The sequence below is a fragment of the Anoplopoma fimbria genome, chromosome 1 (assembly GCF_027596085.1).
Source record: "Anoplopoma fimbria isolate UVic2021 breed Golden Eagle Sablefish chromosome 1, Afim_UVic_2022, whole genome shotgun sequence".
NCBI classification, from domain to species: Eukaryota; Metazoa; Chordata; class Actinopteri; order Perciformes; family Anoplopomatidae; genus Anoplopoma; species Anoplopoma fimbria.
Window position 1 is genome coordinate 20,962,558 of NC_072449.1, and position 27,923 is coordinate 20,990,480.

Genomic DNA, 27,923 nt, shown 5'->3' on the forward strand with positions numbered 1-27,923 from the left:
TTAAAAATAATGAACTTATTGCTAGCGAGGTTGGGAGTAATGGACTCAATATGCGTGTTTTATTGGTGCAAATGGTCCCCATCTGTAGACATGCTGTTTTTTTTATGACACAACATAATTTTACATTTCGCACTCTGTAAAGGGGTCCGGCATTTTAAAAATCACTGACTGATCTACTGGCCATAGAAATGTCTCTGTCCAGGTTATGTTATTTCACCAAGTGCTTTCATGTTGTTTGGATCCTTTAAACTGCATTCACACAATGTTGAAGAGGAAAAACGTGAAAACCTCCTGTTATTACAAAGTGGCAGTGGCGTACTTTGTATAAACATTTTGTTGAAGCCACACAATATTCATACAATACAATTTGATGATACTTTCCAAACAAACAAAAGATGTATCACATTAAATCATTCTCACAACCAAGCGTGCATTGAGAGAGGGGAGACAATGCAATTGCTGTGACCAATGTATCACCAACAGCATTGATTACAAAATTCCAGCCGAATAATGCCATCTAAAATCACATAATGAAGATCTGACAACATATCTTAGCATGCCAACACATAGGGAAACCTATGTGTGTATTTGAATAACGGCTGAAGTGCCCTTAAAATAGGGTTGAGCATCGTAATGGTTCCTTAGTCTGGATTCTTCCTTGTGCATAGTCTCAAATATGCATCTAAAAATGACAGGGTTTAACAGGCTGGCAGAATAGTCATGTCCACGCAAGGCAATTTCACACTTTCCAACGTTCTTTGTTCCCAGTAAGCCTAACTTTATGGCTTTATACACTTGTGAAGCACAACTCCTGTGTTTAACCAGCCTTTCTGAAAGATGTTTCAATTCTTTAATTCCACTTGCTTTCCACACAGTTTCCCCTTCAAAGAAAATACATGAAAAGCAGAGCAGGGCTTTTTTATATATATGCTAGCAGTTAACAAAGTTTTCCTTTTGAACCAGTTCTGGTTTAGTTATCTTTTTTTTAATCTTTCCTACCTATGAGATATGGTTAAGTCTTCCAGTCGATGTGGTTCCAAACGTTTTATTTCCATTTTTTGCTCCAGGGGTAAAGTGTTAAATCGTACTGTAGTTAATAATCCACAAAAGTCAATACTGATGTTGTAACGTTAACCTAAGTACAATATCAGTCCCTCTTTAGCTAGCACGACGTGTTCACCCTTACAACATTAAGATCAACCAAAAGGATGCTTCTGGGGGCCCTGGCCATCAGGCCCCACTCTACAAGGGTGCAAGTGAGCTACAAGTGCAGAAGGGCCAGTTCTAGTACCGTGCCCCACCAAGCAGAAACGGGCCAGCAGCTTCAGGCACAAAGACAAATGTACACACACTACAAAGCAATATGTTTCAATATAATTTCAAACTAAAAGGGCCCGTAATAATAATAAATAATGCACTTCTTTATTTTCAAACACATCACTGAACATGGAAAACACTGATAACTATGAGAAATCATGAATCAAACAGTTTATTTTTAGTGTAACCAGAAATATTACCCGTGTATAGCAATGGATAACAAACATAGACCAGCCCAGCTGACAGCGGCAGAGTGCTGCCATGATGGCTAATGATTTTTGCCCCATCATTAGCTTCCTGTGCTAACGATTTTGTACTCTCACCCATCCAAAACATGCTAAAGCACTGCCAGGCTAAGTAGTGTTTTTTTTTTTTAAAGCTGTAATTGGTGTTTTTCGGCTAATTGAGCACTGCGGTTAAAAGCTTTCCGCAGACTGGACATCATTTGTGACGTGAAGGAGCTTCACTTTCTAAGCAGTGTTTTTCTGTGAACTTATCAGCTGTTTTATTTCAGTTATAGTTTGATCTAGCTGTGATGTGTCACCCTCCCTCTATCATTGTATGTAATTCGTCTGTCCACATATCTATCTTTGTCGTTGTCTCAAAGGCTTATCCCTCTGCCCAGTTAAATTGGGTTAAATTAGGTTTTAAGGTCATTAACTGATCCAGGCTATTGTACTAATGCACCGGGGGTGTTCTAGATTTGATAAATGATCGGAAAGAGATAATGAAACTTAAATAGACATCTAGTATAAGCAGTGGCACACGGTGACAGAGGACAAAGAACACCGGATGTTTTTCTCTGTTGACTTCAAAGAAAAAACATGTTTGTCATCAGGTTGACTTCCTAACATTTTGCATAATGTGCCAGTGGTTTGCAGCTGGTGTATATTGCTTGATAAATTTGCTGTATTAATGTGTGTATGAGTGAATTAGAGTGTGTGTGTGTGTGTGTGTGTGTGTGTGTGTGTGTGTGTGTGTGTGTGTGTGTGTGTGTGTGTGTGTGTGTGTGTGTGTGTGTGTGTGTGTGTGATTGGCCAGTCTGGCAGCACTTTCAGTCCTCGGACAGGTCGTTCTTTGTGCTCTGTCTGATGTCATAATTTGTCGGACGTATGCTTGCCAACAGGAACCTTTGGTCAAAAAAGCGCAAGCTTGAGTGTGTGAGTGTGTGTGTGTGTGTGTGTATTCCCATCACGGCCCTCGTCCAGACAGTGTTTTCTTGATCGATGTCGTCAGGAGGGAGACAGGGTGCCATTGGGAGAGAATTTATAATGTACAGGGGTTTGGGACGGTGGCGTTCGGACTTGAGCTCTACATTTGTAACACTGGTCACGGTATTCAGCAGTCTGAGGGGCGTTTAGTCACAGCGTGTGCATAGAGAGAAAGAGAGAGAATGCGGAAAGATCAGGAGCTTTAGGATTATGTGAAGTTAAAACGGAAAGAGTGATTCTGGATGGGTAGATTAAAAGCTAATTCAGAATCAATGTGTGATTACAGGAGGAAACGTGGAGAAAGGTCTGGTGGAAAGCAATGCGCCATTCAACCCCAGGAGGATGTAGATATCTGCCAGTAAAGACACTGCTGAAATCAGTCAGAGTTCTTTGATTAATATTAATCTCCCTCTTTCTACTTTGGTACCTCTCTCCTACTGTTTACCCCTCTCTTCTTTTGTTCTTGTTTTTGTCTCTGTTGCTGGTCCGTGAGTGGAATTCTGCCACAGGTTTTATTCTCTTGGATTCCACAGACACATCTTTCAAAGAGCTGCCAAACTACCACAGGCAACCAAAAAGACTGACGGTTTTAGGTTTTGATCGTATCGTCCCACAGCGTGCGCTCGCACACACACACACACACACACATGCGCACACACACACACACACACACACACACACACACACACACACACACACACACACACACACACATGCGCACACACACACGCAAATAGTAAGTCAGTGACTTCATAAACATGTGACTTTAAGTGCCTTGACCCTTAGATTGTCTCATACTTTGGATGATTACTAACAGGACTTCCCTAACCTTCATTTTACTGTCCTCTAATTGTAACATCTCATTTCAACAACTCGGATTAAACAGATGAAAATAAACCTTGTGAGACAAGAGTGATAATAGAATGAAGAAAACGTAGGGAAAAATTCAAAAAATACCAGTAGTAACAGTGACAGAGCATCAGCACCATATTGTTTTATTTTTTGGAAAAAAATGTTGTGCAATAAAATAATGCTGCAGCCTGGATAATGACAGTACAAAACCAGAAGTAATGTTGTTAGAAACAATTTTATGCTTTTAGTAAGCCTAGGTATAAGGAAGAAACAAAGAAAGAGAGTAAATGGATTAATGGATGACAACATTACAATAATATACCTGCATTTTAGCATCTTTGTAAGAAAAACGATAAGATTTGCCCTCACAGTCTTTTCGGATAAATCTTCTTTTGTTTAAGGTTTCATTTTATCTAACCCAGTAGAAAATAATCATATATTGGCAAAAACTGTGGTCTGTTTCTTGAAAAGCATTATGTACAATTACAGTCCCCTAATCCCTCTCTTCCTTTTAACACACACTGCTCTGCTTGCACACTAACACCATGTAGAACTTTCACAGACATTATTCAAAACACGTTACATATTATAAATAACAACATCAATGTATTAACGAGTTTGGTTCTTGTCTTTTAAAAATGTTGGTCATTTCCAAAGCAGTGCCCTTTAGTGGAAATACAGTGTATTATGCATGGTGGCGTAACTGAAACCTTATACCTGCAATAATACAATTTTTGACCACTTTGTGGAAACAGAAACAGAAACAGAAACAAACAGATTTGACATATTATTGCTTTAGCCAAAAAAGCACGTTAGCAAGCAGTTGCCTATTCATACATCTAGAATGTACGGCACAATGTGTACGTTCCTTCAGAGTTGTGTTTCTGGTCAAGTCAATATTTGGTGTGCTTTAGCTGTGTCTACAAAAACTCTTTCAGGAAAATATCTGGCTCTGAAGAGTGAAGCCGATGTGGAAGTGTCTTAAACATACATTCTCAATAATGTCCATCAGGGGGCGACTCCTCTGGACGTCTATGAGAAAATGACTTGTTCTCTCTTGATTTATTACCTCAGTAAACACTGTAAACATGAGTTTCAAGTCTTTTTCAATACAGCATGATGTTCATTTAGTAAACTATGCTCCCACTCAAAGTAAAATAGACCATGAAGGGGAGCATAAAGTCAGGAGCCTTAAGGTTGATGAGAGCTGAGACTGAACCAAAACAATAAGCTGAAAGACACAAAAATGCTCCGTTGAGCTGATGATTCTCTCTGGGTTTATCACTTTGCCCTACCCCGTACACATTACACAGTCATTTGATCCCTTGCTCATATGAAAATACTGATTTGAGCAGCTTTAAGATCATAGCACGTTTTGAGGGTGGAAATGAAAGGGTTAAGAAAATCCAGTGCCCACTGTCCTGCCTTACTGTTGTTTTTATGTACGGCCTCGTTGATGTTACCTCATCATAGAGGATTATGTGATCATGATTAAAACCATGTTGTTGCCGAGGCCAGGACCAGCCGCATGTGTGATACCTGAAACTGCAGTGAAAATGTCGCAGTGGTAATTGAAGTAACTAAAGGTGAGGACACGTATGTGTTTGTGCTTATGCCATTTGGCACCTGGGAATTAAATTAGCTGTATTGTTCACATTGTATTGATGAATAAATAGCCATCAATAAACACTCTGCCACCCCAAACTTTGTGTTAGATCATCCTATAAAAGAAATTAGAGTGGATGTGTGTATGTGTGTCCAGGAGCTGATATATGGCTGAAAGCTATCTGGTGTAATGAGGCCAAGGTTGATTTATAAGCGCAGAATGCCCTATTCCCCATTCCCCAGCGTGCACATGCAAACACATGCACTTAAGAGTGGGTCTGTGACAGCTGGTTCACTTTCTTTTAATGGCTTGCCAATTAAAAGCAAGTGAAACCAGCTCTTCCACAGCCAAAGCCTGGCAAAAACTAATTGGTTCAAGTTTCAGAATCTATATTTGGTGATGACACTACCATATGTGGAAGCTGTTTACCAAAACCTGGATCCAACATGTAAAATTATGTTTTGTAGCTTTAAATAAGGAAAAAAAATATATATAATTGTATTTGGTGCAAGGGCTGTGAGAGCAAACCAGTCCAGACAATCACCTGAAAGGTAGGATGGGAGGGAAACAGACAGATAGGAGACAAGGAGGTAGACGGAGCAATCAAGGGAATGCGTGAGAGACAGACGTATGCTGTCTGTTAGCATATTAGCGTCCAAGCAGAGGACAGGCAGACAGGTGTATAAGGAACAGAGTCAAACTGACTGGAGTCTCGTAGTCATGCGCTCTAGAGGGAGAACTGCTTTGGATCAGACAGTCTCACCATTAACCTATACTGACACTGTTTAGACAGCGGGGGGGAAAGGGGCAGGAGAGACGTTAGCAGCGCAGGCAGTGATCGGTGGGGACTTCACGCAAGGATTGAATTGTTCAATCAACAACAACAACAACAACACAGCAATAGATAATGGGTCTATTGGCGCAAACAGAGGGGGTAGGACGATGTCAAGGTGCTGACCTTTCTGAATGCAGAGATGTTAATGCTCATCATTACAAGCATAACAATTATGATTTTGCCTTCATCCTCATGAGATAATGGGTTAAGATAAGATAAGATAAGATAAGATAATCCTTTATTAGTCCCGCAGCGGGGAAATTTGCAGGCTTACAGCAGCATAGAGTTAAAGTGCACACAAGAGACATAGTAAAGAAAGACAAGATAAAAAAAATAAAAAAAAAAAAAAATAAAAGTATTATAAATAAGCAATAAAAACAGTAGAAAAACACAATAACTGAAATATAATATTTACAGACAGAAAAGAAAAAAAACTATTATTGCACAGTGTTTTTATTGTCATGTGTCATGTGGTCTGCTGGGAGCAGAGCTGGTTGTGTAACCTGACAGCAGCAGGAAGGAAGGACCTGCGGTACCTCTCCTTCACACACCTCTCCTTTCACAGCTGTCTCTATCTCCAAGGAACAAAATAATCAACAGTAGCTCTTTGAAAAACATATGAATGAGGATAAAAACAGTTATCCGCATCAGATTGCACTGTATTATAAGTGATTCCACCCCACCGTGTTATTACTACAGCTACAACTGATTGAGCAGATAACCACATGAAAGACGCCGACCTTGCAATTTAGGAAATGAAAGAAAGACATTCCCGCACAAGGCTTTTTTGATTTATCATAATGTTGTGCTTCCTCTCCTTCAAGTCTTTCCCTCCGACTTTGCTGAAAGTAGATTTTAGGGCAAAAATGATTCACCTGCTAAACATTCATTCATTCATTGATCACAGAATATTCTTCATGCTAATCCTGTTTTTTCAAAAGATGGAGATGAGCTAGTCCCTATCATTGTATGCTTTTTAGTGCTGGACAGGTATTGCAAAGTGGGGTTTTTCAGAGATTGTTTCTGCTGAAAACAGTTGCCTGCTGTGGACAAAAAAGACATGAACAGTGAAAGTAAAGTTCCAGGCCATGAAAAGTAAAACAATGTCTTCCCATTACTCAACACACACACAAACATGTTCTCTATTTCATATATACATATTAAATAAAGCTGCTTTAGTTGCCTATTGTAAAACAATGAAGAGATTGCCTTTAAACAGTACTTGGGGATTTTTTTATGTAAGCTCTGCATTTTAACAGTTTATAACACATACAACACACACACACACACACACACACACACACACACACACACACACACACACACACACACACACACACACACACACACACACACACACACACACTCACTCTACCGACTGGAGTTGACATGCTAGAGTCTAGTCACCCATGGGGAATGGGCCCTGAAAATCAAAAGACATTAACCAATTAGCGCTGATCAATAGTCACAGCCACACAGGGATGGGCCAGACTAAGAACATTGTTAATGTGTGCCTCTAGGCCAATCGGCAGGCTGGGAATACTATTACTCTCACCTCTCAGCCAATGAAAATGCTTGAGAACCCTTGACATTCTGCTGCTCTCCAATGCAGAGTACCTTTCATGCTGTAGCTAGGCAGAACAGGCTGCACGAGGAAAGCAAAGGGAGAGATGGAGAGATAGAGCCAGACAAGCAGAGCACAGAGGGGAGGTGGTAGGGATAAAGGAAGAATGGGACAGTGCATGTGTTAGGTTGTAAAAGCAGGTGTCATAGTGGGCTGCAATGGGCAGCAGGTAATCTCGCTGAGATAAGCAAGCATGACTACCAACCTTTAATTCCCCATGGGAGGTGGTCCTGTGCAGCAGGGTTGTTCTCCCTATCCCCATTTAAATAGATATATACAAAGGACTAATGGGAAGAAGCGGAGGGAGGATGCATTTTGATGGGGGAAGATTTAAGTGAGAGAAGACGAAAGAGTGAAAGCGACACAGTCGTACTTCTACTTTGCACATTCTGCACACGGACATGAATATGTTCGCATGATCCCAGCAGCACCTCTGCACTGCAACTGTTCTGTATTCATGATGAGAACAAATATCGGCATGGGGCTTGGGTTGTACTGGGGATTTCAGCGGGAGGGAACGAAGGAGAAAGGAGGGAGAAATAAAAGAGGAGGAGATATCTAAAATATTACACCTATCCGGGGGAGTGTTCAGTGAAGCAGGCATTATGAGGGTGTAAATTACATTCCCTCCTTCTCCCCTTGGGCTGCCGGCTTCTGGATGAATTTAATCGCCCATAGCTCCGGGGACCCAGACACACATTGTGCTGCCTTTAGACACTAGCAGAATATCAGATATAGTGCCATGATGTGTTTATGTTTATTGTCACAAAAGTCTTGTATCGATCTGGCATCACTTCTCCAGCCTGTTCTTTTCTGAAACGATGTAAAGTATTGACTCATAAGTCATTTGTCTCAATTGGGAGGAGATCAATAGTAATTCACTGGGCCATGTAAAACATCCAGCATCAAGTGGGACAGCTTCTCAGGTGGTAGGACGGAGGAGAGCGCGGGTCTTTGCTAATTGAAATACCCAGAAGAGTGCAGCAGACTTTCAGCTATAAAGCTCCCATGTCTTCTCTTATTGTCTTTATTTTCTCAACCGTTATTAAAAGAGATGTGTTCTTGACCGTTTGAACTTGTGTCTCTATTCCTCGTAACATAATTTGTCTCAAGAAATGGAAAAGAAAATAACTTTTGAAAGAAACAGTTCACTGCACAGGTGGCCATAAGCTAAACATTATTTGACGATCGGTTATTCGATGACAGGAAAAATTGATCTGCGACTATTTCACTTAGAATTAATAAGAATAATTTCAAGCAAAATTGTCAAACATTCTTAAGTTCCGGATACTTAATTGTCATTTCTTTGTCTTATGTGATGTTAAAATAAATATTTTTGACTTTTGGACTGGTGGTCTGACAAAACACACAAAATAAAGATGTCAAATCGAGATTTAAGAAATTACGATTATAAAATGTTCTGACATTTTAGACAGAATGATTCCATTTTCTTTAACAAATAAGTTCCAGATTGATGGATAATGAACAGTATCCATAACATCATGGGACAAAACATTATTCTCTCTTTTTTTTCACTCCATCTATTACAAGCAGAAGCAGATGGACATCCAATCCTCTTTATCTCTGCTCTTGAAGCTAATTTGTCTCTCGAGGGGAACCTAGGGAGAAAAGGGGAAGGTAGCGAGCGCAAAGATTAGGTCAGAAAGGGGGAGAAGAAAGCAGAACTGATCAGTCTTTATGGCAAATCCAGTGGCAGGCCCAGATGCCAGGGATGTTAGGTCAGCGCCTGCTAAATCGGAGGGCAGCAACTTGAGTCAAGGCTCATTACTTCTTTACATTAGGTCGTTAACGGAAGCACTATTCTAATTCATCTCTTTCCATGTCTCTATCCTCCTCATCCCTTCATTTTCTCTCCTTGTCTCCACCTACTTCCTCCTCCTCTCTCACCCCATCAGGGCCGCTGTTCCAGGGAGAACTGCAAGTACCTGCATCCCCCCCCCCACCTAAAGACCCAGCTGGAGATCAATGGAAGGAACAACCTCATCCAGCAGAAGAACATGGCCATGCTGGCCCAGCAGATGCAGCTCGCCAACGCCATGATGCCCGGCACACAGCTACAGCCAGTGGTGAGAGGACACGTATGCATACACAGCTCACATGAACATAAAGAAAAAGAGATAACACACATTTTCTTAACACGTGGCTTAATTCTCTAAAAATATATTTAGAGTTATTTACTGAGTAAGATCCAAAAATAAATGTTAACCCCAGACATGAATGGCACAGTGAATTACGCCTGACAGGCCTCTTTGAGGTTTTATAAATTACCGGACATAATGGCTCTAATTAAGATAATGCGGAGAGTCAAGTCAGAGTATATGTGATGCTCGGAAAACATATTTTCATCATTTAGAGCTTTCTCTTTTAAAATAATTGCGCCTTAGGGGTAAGTCTTTTTGAAACAGAGGGCTCAGAGACCTGCATTTTTGACTGTTTCTATTATGCTCCATAGCCCAGCGCTGTTTGCGGGGCATTGGTTTTAACAATAGTTTAAACAGTTCTCATAGCTAAATACCTATGTGTGATAAATTAAGCGAGAGAATGAAATAAAATGAGTGAACAAAAAAAGACCACGCATACAAAGTTAGTTTGTGATTCCGGGAGCAAAAGAGACAAATTCAACAAAAAAAATTCTGTTTTAAACAACAACAAAAGATTCTATCAACAATTTAAATTGGATTTTTCATTTAAGGTCAAATTAGTTAATGAACTCTGGATCTCTGACAGATTGCTGGAAATATGTTATGCAGTTAAATCTGTTGTTTCAGCCTGTATCATGCTTTATACGTTTTTGGGTGTTTCATTAATTTTAATATGTTAAAGGCAAAGAAGTTATTAATGCCGGCAAAACAAGAGTGCAATCATATGATCAACTTGTGGCCAGATCTAAAATAGCTGAAAATGGTTATGCCTCTGTGATGCCTTCTTTCATACTAGCCAAAAGGACCAAATCCATCCTCCAACTGAGTTTGAAGAGCCAAGTTAGCTGCATAAAAATTAACAGGGGTGTTCAATTGAAGCATATACCAACAAAAAAACAACTTAATCCACTAAAAAACAGCTCTACGCATGGTTGATAGCTCCAGAAAAAGCTACCAAGTGGACCTTGAGTCAAAAATAGCCATCTCAGCATCTAAGTCGACATCTATTTTACAGTCCAAAACCCCAAAATATTAATATACAATGATGTAATCAGGCATAAGCAGCAAAACGTCCAATTTAAGAAGGTGGAACCAGATAAAGTTTGGTAGTTTGGTTGAAAATGATTGCATCAGCCATAGAGATGCCTGATACATTCTCTCGAAAATAATGGGACTATATGGCTCTCAGCTTTGAGTGCTTAAAGCGCCAAAAACAAATTGAATATGATAAAACTCAAACTCAACAGCGTCTCTTTACCCAAGATAATCCACAGACCTTGTAGCAGGCACTTTCTCCTATAATCAATTTTTTGGGCCAAACTTCCCTTTAAATGATTAATCATTCCTTAAAATAGTTTGCCAATTAATTGGCTTAGCGATTAATTGACTTATTGTTTCAGCCCAAATTCATTAATATCATGTTAGCCCAGATTAATCAAGCAATGTATGAACAACATGGCCCAGGCATCAGACACTGAATTCTTACCATACAGCGATCGATAAAGAATTATATTATCATCATATTACACACCCACAAATCCATGCAAACACACACACACACACACACACACACACACACACACACACACACACACACACACACACACACACACACACACACACACACACACACACACACATGGACGCAGTAAATAACATTAGAAATGGCTCTGTGACTGTGCTGCATGCTCCACGGATCTTCAAGGTGATGGCCGGAGCGCCAGTCAGCCAGCTCAAATGAATCCTTCCCTGTCCATGAGACCTTACAGAGTCAATGAGACCTGTCAGTCAGGCTTGAAGTAATTCCTCTGTCTTTCCCTCTATCCCTTTATCTTTAAGTGAGAGCAGTGGAGTGAATTTGTCTCAGACTATTCAAAAGAGCTTCAGATGCTGCATGCTTGGACACACACGCACACGCACATGGACACTTAGCCGATGGCTTATCACTCTTATCTGGGGAAGAGGGGCTGAGTCGAGAGGCCCATTGAGAGGAACAGAGGAAACCAAGAAAGGATTTAAAGAAGCAATAGATCTCCCTGAGACTGCAAGGCCTTCCCTTTCAGTTAATGTCATGGGGAGAGAGAAAGTAAGGAGAGGAGAGGATGAGGAAGACAGGCTGACAGAGAAGGACACAGAAGAAGAAGAAACGGAGGACTGGCGAGTGAGGCAGGCAGAGATAAATGAACAGAGTGAAGACAGGTAGGTAAAGTGAAGGAGATAGGACGACAGCAGGGAGGAGAGATGGCTTTAGACCTGCTCTACAAAGAAAAGTCAAGAAAACAGAGCCATGTTGTGTGCAAAGGGAATAAAAAGGGTAAGATGGGGTACTAGCCTTTCCAGGAATCAGACTTCCTCCATCCCTCCCTTGTGTCCTTGGCTTAGTTTCCTGCCCCCATCACTGGTATCTCTTCCCAATTATATCTGCTGCTCTCCCACTTTTTTTTGGGTCTATGGCTGGCCACCCTCCCTCCATGTGCGTAGGAGAGTGCTTTCATTTCACGCATAGAACTGTGCAGAGGGTGAAGTAATTAGGGCCCCTTACAGCTGTCTGTGACTGATGGTGCTCGTGATGCTTTTGATTAGAGAGTCAACGTCAGCGGACAGCCCACATTACAATTATATCCATCTACAGTATCATTCACTCAGGCTCACTTTTGGTGTATTTGTGTGGTGCAGATGATGAACCGAAAACCATAAAAGCCTCCAGGGAATTATTGCGTCTGTATAGTTATAGGTATATCCATGTTTGGGTGGGTGGGTGGGGCCTAGTGTTTAAAATGGTTGAACAAAAATTGAGAGTTTGCACAGTGTAGATAAAGTAATGTAGCATTCCAACAAATCTGAAGTCAGGTTTCTTCCCAATGGTTACATTTAATGGAATTAAAGCCAACCCGTCCTCATTGTTAACAGTTGTATTTTCATTTTGAATCCATGTAAAGCACCTTGCTACTTTGTTTAAAAAAAAAAAAAAAAAAAAAAAAGTTGCTGTACTGAGTCAGTTTATTTTAAAGTTCATTATAGGGAAATCTTTTCTTGACATTGTGCACATTTTACAATTATTTTATTGAATAACACAAGAATAGTGTTTAACTCAAATTTGGTACTACAGTATAAAAATGTGTGGCAAATAGGATTAGTGTACAACTTGAAAGATTGTTCCTTTTATGGACTCTGTGGTCAAACAAGTTATCAAGCTAAATGTTGTAAATATGGACTGCTAAACAAAACTTACCAAACATGGCATAGTACAAAATTGAAACAGCTCTAGTTGATCCCATTGCTTTTTGATCTTTCTATTTGATTCTTAAAATGGTTACTCTTTGTAACCAAAAGATTGTTTGAGAAAGAGCTACACAAACGCATCAGTACAGCAACACAAATTGCTGCAGGAGCCATGCAGTGTGATGTGTTTCTGTTCCTACTGTGTAAAGATGCTCGGTTTAACATACTGCTTTCAAGCTTTTGCAATTGTGATTTAAAGCAAGAACCTGCAACGTCCTATCATCATTGGCAACAATTCAATGCCAAGTGAAAGGACATTCAGATCATACACTTCTTTCAGGATGACATCAGTGCATTGTTACAGCCTCACGACTGAGAGCCTTTTCACTGACATCATACAAACTTTGAGCTTCGAATATCTGAGCACCTTGAGAGAGATATATGTACTTTTCCAGAGTATCTTGTGATAGGATTCGTCAGACATTCCAGAGGAGAGCATTGAAAGAATTATAAGGTCCACGCTGTTATTCCTGATTTTCTGCGTCATCCCTGAGGAGTGTTTTTTTTGGGGGGGAGGAATGTGGCTGTCCACAGTCTTGGCTGCCGCTGCTCTATTACTCACTGTGTCCTGTTGGCAAGGGCTCAAGAGACAATCCTCAGACTGGGGCTGAGGTCAGGAACGTGCAGAGAAAACTTGCACTGTGCTATGTCAGCTAGCATACTCCTTAGCCTCCCTCGCAGAGAATGAGTCTATCAAACTATAGTAAAGCACATACAGGCAGCACATGTTTGTACAGTACAACCCTTCATCCCCCTTCCGTGCTCACACAGCTTAATGTCAGTCTGAATTATTTTCAATCTGGAGAAACAAGTCAATGAAGAAAAGATAATTGTTAGTTAATTATTATAAAACAGTTTATGTGTGAAGATCAAATCATGACAGAGTCTTTGGCACATAGACTATACGAGGGGATTTGTAATTGAGCGGCGTCTGCACTGAGCAGCAGCAAGATAAATCCCCCTGTGGAGTCTAGACGCTGGTGGTGTTGGTGGATGAGGATGCTGGTGAAGGAGTGGCATATAACAGCAGCATTACGTTTTAGAGGCAGAGAGACATATTTAATATTTAAAAGGAGACAGCAGCAAGATGATATGCTAACAATCTAGGTGTGTCACTGTGCTATTGGATAGAAGACACCAGCTAATATCAAGATTGACAGCCCCTAAAAATGACAGCAATGGGGTTATGAGTGAGCAAGTGTGAGGAGAGTGAATGGCAGGATGTATGAAAAATAAACTACAGGCTCAAGCATGAAAAAGTATGGTCTCCTTGATTGAACGCTAGTAAATAAAGGAATGAAAGATAATTATCATAAACAGATGATTGTAAAGTCTTTGCCGTTAAGACTCAACAGGGAGATTTGTTAATCGAGGTGAGTCTGCCCTGAGCAGCATAAAGATAAATCCAACCCAAAAAGTAATAGAAATAAAAAACTAAATACATTTTAAAAACGACAACAGCTTGATGTTTTCCCCAAAAAGCTTAATCACAAAGCAGGAGTGAAACAGGTCGCAAACAATCAAACAAAGATCGCATATTCTTCCAAGAGATTACGCATAATAATGAACATTAACCAGCAAAGGCTTGAGGACACCAATGCCCTGCTTCCATTGCATAGGCTTTAGCTATTGGTTAGCTAATGGCTAATGGTTAGCAGTGACCCAAATAGCTAACAAGTTTTGTCTTAGACAACATGGTTAGTGTACTATCATGACATGAACAGAAAAAAAGATCAAAGCTTAGGCAGTAAGACTCCATTAACTACAACATTTAACTTAACATTCATCATTAATATGGGCATTAAAAATTACATTCAGCAGAGAATTGATTTGACCAAAAGAGGCCAGCAGTGACCTGAGAATTAGTAATGCGATGGCCCTGACACCACTTATCAGACTATAATGAATGTGAGCAATTACAGAAGCAATGAGATTATAGAGGATAGCATATGACGACATTAATGAGAATACAAAGATATGAACTGGTTACCAGAATAGAGTGGATATGACACTACTTACCAGATACAATGATGTAACACCCAACCAAATTACTACACACCGATCGATATGACACAACATATGAGAAAACACTAAAATAGGCAGTTGGTAGAATACAATGAGCAAATATAAAGAATTATATGAATCACATATTAAATATTGACCACAACTATCCAATGAATTAAGAAGACATGAATGATATGCAGATGTCAACTATGACCAGAAATAACAGATACAATCAGAATGGGACAATGAGCAGCTAGATAACCATGGAACCAAAACACAATCACAAGTTATATGCAAAAGAATTTGAAGAATATTAAGAATCTGTGCAGGCATGATTACGGAGCAATCGCATGTTGACCGCATCTTACATGTTTGTGACACTATTACTGGACGAAAACCTGACCACAGACAGATATACACCCACCTGGTCAAGTACTCAAATCCACTTCAACTACAGTTGTTGTGTCTTGGACCACATGTTGCCACGATGACTCACAAGCTGAAAACAATCCCAGCAACACGCCATCACACGAGCAAGATGATGTGAATGGAATGCAGAGGTCAGCCATGACCGAAAAAGAGGTTGTCGGAGAAGACAGTGAGCAGTGAGGTAGCTGTGAATTAAGCCAAAACTCCACCTCCAGTTTCATACGTGTGTATGTATAAATCTGAGCAAGGCATGTTGACGTTGAAGACTGCATTGTTCTATCCCATTCATCTTGAAGAGGATTGCTTTTTTTTTTTGAGGATGACAACGCGTGATTGACTCATGAGAGTGAAGCTTGCTTGAATCAGGCCAGCATGATCCCGGCTTCTTACTTTAAGAGCTGTGCTGAGGTAGATAAATGATGTGCATGTCAATCATTTATTTGCCTATATGGCATTCAAATAAATCAACAAAGAGTTTTAAATGGTACAGGAAGTCTATTTCTAGGCTAGGACAGCATGATGTGTATTGTCTGGGAATATAATGAAATAAATATTGGATATCCAAATACCCTTAGGAAACAGACAAAATAGATACGTCCCATTTGTGTCTTTTTAATATGCCTGCATCAATTAAGCCTGATTTAGTAGAGGTAACTAATTGAGTCCCGCCTCTATTAGAATACGGTAATAGTTTCTCCGCCGAATAGGGGACGCTAAGTGAATGAAACTTCTGAAATAGAACACTGACCACAATTAATTGGATATGATTGATGTCTTTACCTTGATTGGATTTTGTTGAGCAGCGTGACGTGGAGTCAATGAATCCGGGGCTCATGCGTCGACTGCGACGAGGAGACCTGGTGGCGACGATCTGTCCTGAGACGGGAATGGTTAACTTGCTGGATTTAGCCGCAGACTGTATGGTACCGATCAGGATGTTAACTGCAAAGAGTGACCTGGAGTAATCGATGACATTGCTTGTGCAGGGAAACAAGTGGTGTAAGATGTTATATTCTCTGCTGAGGAATCAGACATAAAACTGTCTTATAAACGAGGGACTTGAAAAAAGTAGCCATTTGCGTCGGTTCTTACTAAAAACACAGACACTTGGCTGATGAAGAGCACATGTTATAGCAGCATGAACGAAGTCTACTAAAGGCAGAGAGACGATCATATTTAAAAAGAGACAGCAGCAAGACGATAGGCTAACAATGAAGGTGTGTTACTGTGCTACTGGATAGAAGAGAGCAGCTGATGAGAACAGCTGATAGCGTGATTGACAGCCCCAAACCATGACAGCAATGAAATGATGAGTGAGCATGCGCGAGGGGAGTGAATGGCTGGATGTATGAGAAATTAACTACTGGGAAGAGTCTCTTTGACTGAACATACACTAGAGCTTCATTACTCCTACGTGCGTGTGATCCCTGGTGTGTGATTCCTTCTGTTCCATGTAGGGAGTAGGTGACACCACATAGGTCTCTTTTATGTGTTATCAAAAAAAGGAAATATAAGCAGCCATTAAAAAAGGCATATTGTTTTCCCTCAGATGCAGGCCCATTGATTGTCAATGTTTGACATCTTCTTTGCCTCCACATCCCCAACCACAGTTCCTGTTCTCTGCTTGGCTGTTGATGATTGCATACTTATTTCACAGTTCCTATATCATATATCATCAATGAGTAATATGAGTAGGATTGAGGAAGGATGGCAATATACTTTCTGGTAGATGTAATCAAATATTCAACATTTTCCATACATAGAAGTTGTGAAAAATACGAGAGACATAGTTTTGCTCAATTCTGACCAACTCTCTCATTTTGCTTTTGCCCCACAGCCCATGTTTTCAATCACACCCGGCCTTGCAACCAATGTCAATGCTGCTGCGGCAGCTGCCGCTGCGTTTAACCCCTACCTTGGCCCTGTGTCGCCCGGCCTGATGCCCGCTGACATCTTGCCCAGTGGCTCCGTACTGGTCACCAGCAACCCCGGTGTCCCTGTACCAGCTGCTGCTGCTGCTGCTGCACAGAAACTCATGAGGACAGACAGACTGGAGGTGAGCAACGCATGCACACACACACACACACACACACACACACACACACACACACACACACACACACACACACACACACACACACACACACACACACACACACACACACACACACACAGACACAGGCAAGGAATAAGATAAATGGGACTGCACGAGCGCACACGTAGACCACACAGATGAGAGGATTTGCATAATTATTTGTTTATTTTTTTCCCTTTCATATCAGTCACAGATTAAAAGATAGCTTAACAAACTCTAGTAAACACTGCCCCTGGTGAGGGTCTTTTTTCCCAGCTATGCAAACAGATTGGGCTTTGAAATGTGGGCTGAGCCTATTTGAATATTAAACGCATGGGTTGGAAAGTCTTGCCTCAACAGTTTCTGTTTGTAGATTTTAATTATGTATCTGGTACACAGTTTCTGTTACAGTAACTACTTCCCATTACCATAGTACAGTCATTAGCCAGATTTAAGCAAAGAGACAGAGACACTAATGAGATTATACAAACACTACTGTTGTCGATGTTGCATCTCATCAACATGCAGGAGACAGCATTGTTTGGCACAAGCTCAAGTTATTCTGTATCAGTATGTATTTTTTCTGAAAAATCTTTAAATTTTCTTTGAAGGCCATCAGTCATTTGAAACCTGATGTCGCTTCTCTAGCTGTGTTCAGATAATCATTAATTGGACAGTAAGTCAATCTCATCCATTATGCAGCCCCGCCCGGGAAACACTCGCAGCGGAATAATGGGGAAATCGTTGGAGGCAGGCAGGAGGCATGCCGGAGTGTTAGGAGGGTTTCATTTAAAATGTAACGTCGGGGAGCTGGGTAATTAATGGGGGTGAGGCTGAGGAAGTCTCTGGGCCTGATGAACGAGTGGATGACATGCAGCGTGAGGGAATGGGTCAATGAGAGGAAAAAGAGATGGAGGGGTGGAGAAGAAATCAATTTTCCGACCTGTTGTGGTGATCAGGGGAGCGGTTGAGGCAAGAGGAGTCACAACTGGTGAGAGGAAGTTATAGAGGCTGAGGAAAATTTGAGGGAAGAAGTTGTTAGATTAGTTGATAGAATAAAAACATGCAGGTCTTGATTCAGAATGGGTTTAAAACAACTGCCTGGAAGCAGATTGCTAGCATTCCACACCAAAGTCAAGGAAACAGATATTTAATATTTATCAGCCAAATGTGATAATTGGCAGAAAAGGGAAAAATCTGCTCAAGATATCTGCCCAGTGGTCAGCACTGCCTGCAGTGCTCGGCCTGCTTGTGCTGGTGAAGCATTTTGATCGAAATCATACCCTAGCCTGATTTATCAGGAACTGGGTTTGCTAAAAATATCTTAGCGAAAAGGGCCAGACAGATTCTAGTGTGTGTCGTTCAAAACAAGCATAGCTGGGATTCTGTGGACCCACACACCAACACACACACACACACACACACACACACACACACACACACACACACACACACACACACACACACACACACACACACACACACACACCAGTGGATAGATATGTTACAGGCTATTTCCTTCAGGCTGAGAGAAATTCCCATTTTTAGAAAATAATGCTCCAGACTGTTGTCCCGAGAAATATTTTCCAGCAGTCTTTCTGTCTTTATCTTAGATGGAGCTTCACGGCGGCCGCTCAGCATGCATACAGTCATAATGTTGCTAACCTGAAACCGTGGTGATGTCACAGACAGAGGGACAGTTACCATAGGGACAGAAATATGATTAACAGGCCGTTTTTTTGTTTGTGCAACCAAGCACTTAGCTGTCTCTAATGCATGATTAACCACTGTAACACCTGTTGCAGAGACCATCAAATAGCTTCCGGTTAGTCTTCCCTTTCGTCTCTTTTTTTTTTTTTCATGTCAGCCACACTCACTCCATCCCAAAGGCTCTCTCACTCTGTCTCCTTGATTCCCATCTGTCGGTCCTTTACTCTTTATTCATTAACCTATCTTACATTTTCCTCTCTCTCTTGTTTGTTTCCTCCCTCCCTCCCTCCCTCACCTTCCACTTCAACATCTGCCTGACAACAAGCCAGTCTCTCTCTCTTCTTCTTCTTTTTTCTATTTTTTTTTATAAATAAGACCAGTAGCAGCAGTGGTGATTGTGGCAGTGGTGGGGAATCAATGTGTGTGGGTGTGCGTGTGTAGGTGCAAATTCATATCTAACAGTGTGAGTGCGTGAGTTAGGTGCACACGAGAAAGAAGAGACAGACAGACAGAGAGAGAATCCTGCCCCATTGCTCACACAGATCGGTGATTGCGGATGATGAGCTGTCGTGATGGGAGACGGAGCGGGGTTAGTTTGTAGATTACACCGTTGGTGGCCTTTTGTCTGACAGCCGTTCCGCCACCAATCAAATCTTTTATGCATGCAGACATTGAGACTGTTAAACAGACATTTGGCAAAAAGGCTTGTTTTGTTACAATAACTGATAGGTCGATACCACGTACCATGAAATTACATTTAATTTGGTGTAGGATAGGATTCTGAGTGCAATATAGACTCAGGTTTGGTTGCCAGGGCCCAAACAGAGATCTTTAGTTATTGCAGCTATTTACACGTCAAAACTGTATCCTGGGGGGGAAAAGAAATGCTGCCTCATAACTTCTATGTGCACTCAATTTGTGTTTCTGTGTGTGTGTGTGTGTGTGTTTTATTATGGCTGGTGATTACGTCAGCTGCAGCCTCCCTTGAGCGTAACCAGCCTCATATTTCCCATGAGCCACGTCAAGCCCCTACATTCAGGCTGAGGCAATCAGTTTCCCCAACTGTTCACGCAGATGCTGCCCCCTACTGTTCTCCATGAGGAAGAACAACAACACAGCTCATTTAAATAATGGATAAAATGGTGCGTGATTGATTGGTCTGTAAACAATGGTTACGATCGGTTCTGCTTATCAATCAGCAGTAATGGCCGTACCTGTCACTAAGATTGGTTAGCTTTGTCTGGTAAAGCGATTGTCAAGTTCTGAAATGAATGAACGGATTGATTACTTCATCAAATGTGAAGTAAAGTGAACAGTAACTTCATAATGTGTGTGTGTGCTGCCCATCTTTAGGCGCAGGCTGAAAACTCACCTCTTCAAGAAGCACTACCCTGAGCCTTCCTCGTAGCACTTATTGCACTCGTATTAGTTGTTGCACTGACTGTATTCGTATCAGTTCGCTGCACTTATTGAATTTGTAATTGTTTACTGCACTTATCCTATTCGTAGTAGTTTGTAGCACTTACTATATTCGGATTAGTCTGTTGCAATTATTGTTTTCGTAGTAACTTGCCTCTGCACTATACTTTTGCTCTGGCTTATGCTTTAAGATGCTTGTTTAAGAAATTAGATGCACTTATGACTTCTGGTGACTAGTAGTTCTCTTGAATACCTATGTTGAATACACTTCCTGTAAGTCGCTTTGGATAAAAGCGTCTGCTGAATGCAGGGGCGCCGCTAGGGATTTTGGGCCCCATGAAAAGAATCTTTACAGGGCCCCCAACACAGCGGCAAAATTTTTTGATGCTATTTTACATACAATTATGCATTTTAATGGTATTTTTGACTATCATTACCATATTTGTGAAAGAAGAACAGCATGACAGTTGACATGTACAGTAGGGGAAGAACTGAGCACTCTGAATACTAACTCACTAACTCTGAATTTTTTCTGTATTATAATTTCATCATCATTAGGGGCCTCTCTGGGCCCCCCTCCATCATGGGCCCCTAGAATGTCTCCTTTACCCATGTTTTACGGCGCCCCTGGCTGAATGACTGTAATGTAATGTAATGTAATGTAATGTGTGTGTGTGTGTGTGTGTGTGTGTGAGTGATTTAGGCTTCATCGTCATGTAAACAAAATAAAAGTAAAACGTGTGTTTCTTTTTTTTGTGCGCCAGGTGTGTCGGGAATACCAGCGGGGTAACTGCACACGCGGGGAGAACGACTGTCGCTTTGCCCACCCTTCAGATAGCACTATGATCGACACCAACGACAACACGGTCACTGTGTGCATGGACTACATTAAAGGCCGCTGCTCGAGGGAGAAGTGCAAGTACTTCCACCCTCCGGCTCACCTGCAGGCCAAGATCAAAGCGGCCCAACACCAAGTCAACCAGGCTGCGGCTGCTGCAGCCATGGTAGGTATCTGTCCACAGATTACTTCACCAATAAGGACTCAGATGAGAGAACATGTACTGTAGCATCAAAGCATCCAGGGCATCCGGATCAATCGTTATCAGTTCAGAACAAATCTAGGTTACAAAAAAATGTAACCTAGAGTAGAGGTCATGTAGTCATAAAATAAGATTTATTATTATATTCCTTTATTGATCCCCATGGGGGAAATTCGAGTGTTGCAGCAGCTCAACTACACAGACACAGACAATAAATACACATACTATATAACTACACATACTATACAACTACACAGACATACTATACAACTACACAGACAATAAATACACATACTATACAACTACACAGACAATAAATACACATACTATACAACTACACAGACAATAAATACACATACTATACAACTACACAGACAATAAATACACATACTATACAAGACACAGACAATAAATACACATACTATACAATACAACAATAAATACTACACAGACAATAAATACACATACTATACAACAAAATAAAGATAGAATACACATACTATACAACAAAATAAAGATAGAAATAGATAATCCTTTAGATAATCCTTTATTGGTCCCACAGATTACAGCAGCACATTAGATAGTGCAAACAAACAAATAAGAGATATGAGTAGAAAACAAGATCAAAACAAGTATAATGAATAAGTAATCACACAGTAAAGTATAATAAATAAGTAAGCAAAAAGTTAAAAAGTAAATAAATCAAGTTAGAGTTGATTTCGTATGCGATTACCTACATTTAATCGTTAAGTGTTTCTAATGGGCTCATTCAAAATGACCACATGAGCACACACATTATTCTGGAAATACTCAATCAGGCCTTGATTTGATGGATGTAGTTGTTTGAGAACAAATCTTCCGCCCTTTGCTTCCATTGAACCTCCCAGCACACATCCCAGTCTCTTCTGTCCCTGCTCTCTTCAGCTCTGACCCGATACTCACTACAAAGACGCAGAGTCGATGTGTGCTTTATTAGCAGCAGTGATCATGGTAGTATGTGACTGAGCCTACGGCCCCTTCCTCCTGCGCATCCTTGTTTTCGCTGCTTTGTTAGTTGTATACTTTTGCTGTTTGTCGCAGTCAATAGTTCAATTTCTGCTGAAACTGGGAAGGCTGCTGTTAATTTCTACCTTTTTCTCTGCTATGCAGTAATAGCTTTCTCTAGAGGGACACAATGAGGTTTTGCTCAGCCAAATTCTGTAGTTGACATTATGCAGCAGGTATTCCAGAAAGGAGGGTAAGCTTGATTTCAGTTGACCTTTCACGTTAAAGCCAAATAAGGAATATTATGATCACCCCTGACTCCACATTTGAACAAAAGTCAGTTATATCTGCCCTTTTTAGCCTTTTTTCACTATAAAATGTAACATCTCGTGAGCAGATTAAATCCTTTAATTCAGCCTGTATGGCATTTGAAATGACATCACTGGTGAAAATGCAAATTTTACAATGTGGCCACAGACTTGGACTAAATAATCTTAAGTATTTTTTTGTTTTTTTTAAACCAATAGTGCCTTAGATTTCAATTTGAACAAATGTGGTTAATTGGCTGAACCAGAATACCATTACGTTCAACTCTATAGCTGATGAAACAGAATTTTCTTCTGACAACAAACTATGTGAAAGGACCATAATTATTTTCAGTAACCCTACAGCCATTAATGTGCATGTCCTAGTCTTGTTATTGTTGTATATTGCATTCCAATGATTTGTTTTTATTTGTTTGTTTGTTTTTTTTGTTTGTGTTTTTTTCTCACCAACCCACACTGCACTGCTGCCTCCCATGATGCACCTCCGCTTACTGGTTTATTTTAATGCGCTTGAACCCCATTGGCCCATTGCCATCATGTGCTCACTGCCTGCTAATTAAGACTCAGTCGGCTGTCAAATCACTGAAGCGACCCCTCGACGCAACTTTTGACCTGGTACTATGACCTTTCACCTTTTAGCTTGGCATGTAGCTGTGGTGTAGTAGATATACCTTTGTAGTTCTCAAAACAAAGTATGTAATGATGAAACACTGAGGGGTGATGAACTGATTGTAGCCATACTTTTATTTAACATTCATTTGTTTTTTTTTTATAAAATGCCTATTTGAATCTTGTTTTTAAACCAACAAAGAAAGGCCTTAACTAGGAAACCCCTTACATTTTTCACTGACAATGGTCAGTTCATCACCTTAAGTGCATCTCAGAAGAAAATTGGTGGCATGAAAATGTAATATTTTAGTCTCTAATAAGGTATAGTAGTCTTTGCATGCTTCTGTCACTTCCCATATTGCATGTGTAATTGTTGAATAGGTGTGGCTTCTAGTGTACTATTCTCATGGAGCTGGCAGTGCAGCTTTCCCTAACTACTCCATTCTGTTGTTTATGGTCCAACAATCAATACAACTAGTATCATAGCTGTCCTTCTAGTTACATTAATATATCTAGTTATTCTTCAGCCTGCAAAATATTCATTGTATGTACTTTTTTATTCACAATTATATTATAAAGTCAGTCAAAATTGTGCTGAGGACGTTTTTTATGTCCTCAGCACGAGGTAGTGCAGTTCACTGCTTGCTTGCCAGTGTTTGAAATAGCTCTTTTGAAAGGGAAACTTTATCTTCTAATGAAATTCTTTCTTCTCTCTGTCCTGAATGTCACTGCTACCATCCTTTGGGTTCCCCTCACTCCCACCCCTTTATTTTGGTGTTGTCCCCTCTTCAGGGGCTCCCTCCCTTGCCTCCTTTACCAAAGAGACCTGCACTTGAAAAAGCCAACGGTGCCACCACTATGTTCAATGCTGGTGTATTCCAGTACCAACAGGCCCTGGCCAACATGCAGTTTCAGCAGCAGACGGCCTTCATACCATCAGGTGAGCTGCCTTTATATCACATTAGTCGCAGTGATTTCATCGCTTTTGGCGGTCAAATCACATGTTTGTATGTATGTTTATCACAACTGATTGTGTTTTGGCATCAGCAGTAAATGGCGGAATGATAGTCTGATTTCATTGTTGGTGACAAGATGGAAAAACTTGCATGGACTTAACTGAGCATGTATGTAAAGCATGAAAGTAGGTTGAGTAGCAGAAGTCAAGGTTGTTGTTGTTGTTTTTAGGATATAATGCTCTTTTTTTGCATGTATGGGTGTTTAGTGTATCAACTAAGCAAATTCACATTGTGTTAAACATGGTCTTTGTATCTAAAGTCTATATTCTGTTTATACCAGTATTATTAATGACTTAAACTAAATTGTTTTAATTACACCCTTAGTGTTTTTGTATATATACAGTTTGCACAAACAAATCCTCTATGGCCACTGAATAGTCGTCATACACTGTGTCCCATATTCTCATCTGTGTCACATGTCCCACACTATTGGACTGTCAGGTCGCTGTAACACTTTAAGGACTCTGAAAGCAGGTCATTCAAAGCTTCCATTGTGCAAACAGCTGTTACACTGCTGACAGTGAAATGGGACCTTTGGTAATGTTTAAATGTCCCCTTCCAGAGCTTTATATTTCATGCATAAGCTCCAGCTATTCTGTGCAGTATATGTGTGGCTGCAGCAACTGGGATGTGTGCAAAGGGATGATTATTCTTTGTAATTATTAATACTCAGTATATAATCAGCTATATCGCCATAGTAATGAAGTCAGCAGGTTAAGTTTACAAGAGCACAGTTAAATACAATATGTCTAACTTTATAACACTTGTAATGGGTTTTTCTTGATTTCTTCTCCTCCCTATTCACTCCACTCCCTGTTGAAATGCATGATGGGCAGGCTCGATATTGTGCATGGCACCTGCAACAAGTGTTGGTAGGTGCCAGCTTTCCTTACTGATTCTCTTTGAGCCCATTGCAGTCACTCACGTGTCATTCAACTCACCACATAATGTGAGCACATTCTCCATTTTGTGAATTTAGAATTAAGCCTAAAACGGCCAAAGGTAATCTCTTTTCAATGCAGCCAACAGTGTGGCTGACACAAATGTGAAATGTAAATTATGAATTTACTGTATCATTTAAATTGGAAGTTATGTGTTTTATTATGTTCTGCAATACATTTCTGTGGTATGGAATGAACCCTTTTTTGCACTGCCACAAATCTGTCTGACACCAAATGCTTGTTGCAGTTCAACACCCCCCCCCCCCCTCTATCTTATGTTTCTTCTTCTTCCTCCACAACATGTCTGTTTCTATTCTTATTTGTTGAGTGATTGTTAAAAAGAAAAGTAACGATCACTCGAAAGAAGATTTGATTTAAAGCTATTTAAAACCATCAACAGATTTCCTCATGTTATTAGTATTCTATAGCCAGAAGTACACATGAAGTATTAACGTAAAAGAGCTTTAAATCAACTACCTGTGTGATCTTTCCCCTTCAAGTACCCATGATGCACGGTGCTAATCCAGCCACTGTGTCTGCAGCCAACTCATCTGCCACAAGTGTTCCCTTTGCAACAGCCAATCAGGTTTGCTCCATTCCTCCCTTCTCCCTCTCTTTCTTTGTTCACTGCTGGTGATAAGCTCTGACTTTTCAGTATCTGTCAGTTCATTCCTTTTTAATCTTATGATTCCCATTTGAATCTTCATGTAAAATGCATGAATGGTGCACATGGCTCATTTCCAGGCTTTTTTTTTTTTGAGAGCGTCTGACACTGTGCTTATTTAGATAGTTACAATGCTTATCTTTATTATCAACTAAGGTTGAAGTGCTGTTTGTCCTCATTTCAACTGATGTTTTTGTCTCCCGGTCTTTCTCCCCCTGGTTATTTCTTTCCGTCTTTGCCTTTCCCCTTCCCTCTTTTATATGTCTCTTTCCTCTACTCAATCAGATTCCAATAATATCTGCAGACCATCTGACCAGCCACAAATATGTGACCCAGATGTAGGAGTCTCAATCAGGACAGTATGTACTGCACCTCCCTCTAACATCTCACACACTCACACTTGGACCATTTACTGTCTGCTTCCTTTTAGCTAAGAAGATTTCATGTGAAGGATTTGCCACGACTGCATTTTTTTTTTTGCAACTGAAAAATTGTTTGTTATTATTATTATTATTATTATTATTGTTATTATTGTTATTGATGTTATTATTATTGTTGTTGTTGTGGTATTATTTCTATTTACTTTATTTTGCAAAATATCTACCACTTAAAAATAAATAGTTGCTTTCTTGTTGAGTTAAATGAAAAAAATACTAAATATGCAGCTACAGCCAGCAGTTGGTTATCTTAGCTTAGCTTACAGACTTGAACAAAGTGCACAGCTGGCCTGGCTCTGTCCAAACGTAACATAACCCACCTACCAGCACCTCTAAAAGTCAATTTAAGATGTTGCATGTTGCTTCTTTAATTCATACAAAAGCTGATATAAAAAAAGACATAATTTGCCAGTGGTGTGAAATCAGGGTCAGATTTCAAGACAATGAGAAACATCTAAACTAAACAGTTTGTCCTTTTGCTTCACATCTGTTTCTTTCTGTGTTTTGTGAACTTCTTTCCAGATGGAACTGGAGCGTGCTGACTTTGAGTTAAGTTAGCAGTCACCCCTCATGCCTGTAACATCAAGAGCAAAACTGAGAACCAGATCTGAATTGGTTTGGGATAAATCTGCATGTTAACATAGGAGGTACAATTTGTAAGGATTGTTTTCATGTGTACTTCATGCACACTATTACACGACAACAGAAAAGACCATAATTTGCATTAAAGACTGCCTTTCGCTCTGTGGAGGCAACTAACCTTTATTCACCGGACACACTTTGAATGTTAACATGAGGCAAAAGAGTGGAGTAGAAAAAACATCGACTGGATTGGTATGTCCATTGACCAAGAATCATGACTTGTGTTGTTTGTTTGTTTATGGGTTGGTGGTCTTTGAGCCAAATGTGTTCATTTGTTTACACAAAGGTGCACCTTGTATTTAATTTGAGGTAAAATAAATGAATGATCCGACTGAATCGCATATGCATGCACAATGACTTTGTTTATGATTTCATTTTGTTAAACCAGTGATTAGGGGAAATCACGAGTGCACTCGGAGGCAAAATAGCAACTGAATGTCTGTGAGGCGTCTATCAAACCTTTGTAGCCTACCTGTCTATCTCTTAAGCACATGTCTTTAACCTTGCAGGCATCCCTGTAAAGTGCCATACATCTCAAAAACACATGAATGGTATTTAAGCAGTTCTACAGAGTGTTAAACCCAACAATTCCCTTTAATACGTCTATTTTGTCTCTTGGACAGCATGTAGTGTACATTATTGTGACCTTTCATTACCTGTGATTCCCCGTAGCATCACTGCTGACTAGATAACCTGCCCCAGATTGTCAGCTTTACTCAAATCTTCTACTGAATGAATC

General features: G+C 40.3%; 1 protein-coding gene across 1 annotated transcript in view; it reads left to right on the plus strand.

Moving 5' to 3' along the window:
• Positions 1-27,576, plus strand: part of LOC129096732 (muscleblind-like protein 1) — a 42,990-nt gene extending 15,414 nt beyond the window's left edge. Inside the window, exons 2-10 of the mRNA XM_054605358.1 lie at positions 9,362-9,532; positions 17,160-17,378; positions 21,290-21,529; positions 23,437-23,490; positions 24,277-24,424; positions 25,337-25,372; positions 25,942-26,027; positions 26,391-26,464; positions 27,065-27,576. Coding sequence (XP_054461333.1) covers positions 9,362-9,532; positions 17,160-17,378; positions 21,290-21,529; positions 23,437-23,490; positions 24,277-24,424; positions 25,337-25,372; positions 25,942-26,027; positions 26,391-26,447 — 1,011 coding nt within the window. The 3' untranslated portion in view covers positions 26,448-26,464; positions 27,065-27,576. The remainder of the gene's footprint in view (positions 1-9,361; positions 9,533-17,159; positions 17,379-21,289; positions 21,530-23,436; positions 23,491-24,276; positions 24,425-25,336; positions 25,373-25,941; positions 26,028-26,390; positions 26,465-27,064) is intronic.
• The last annotated feature ends 347 nt before the right edge of the window (positions 27,577-27,923 follow it).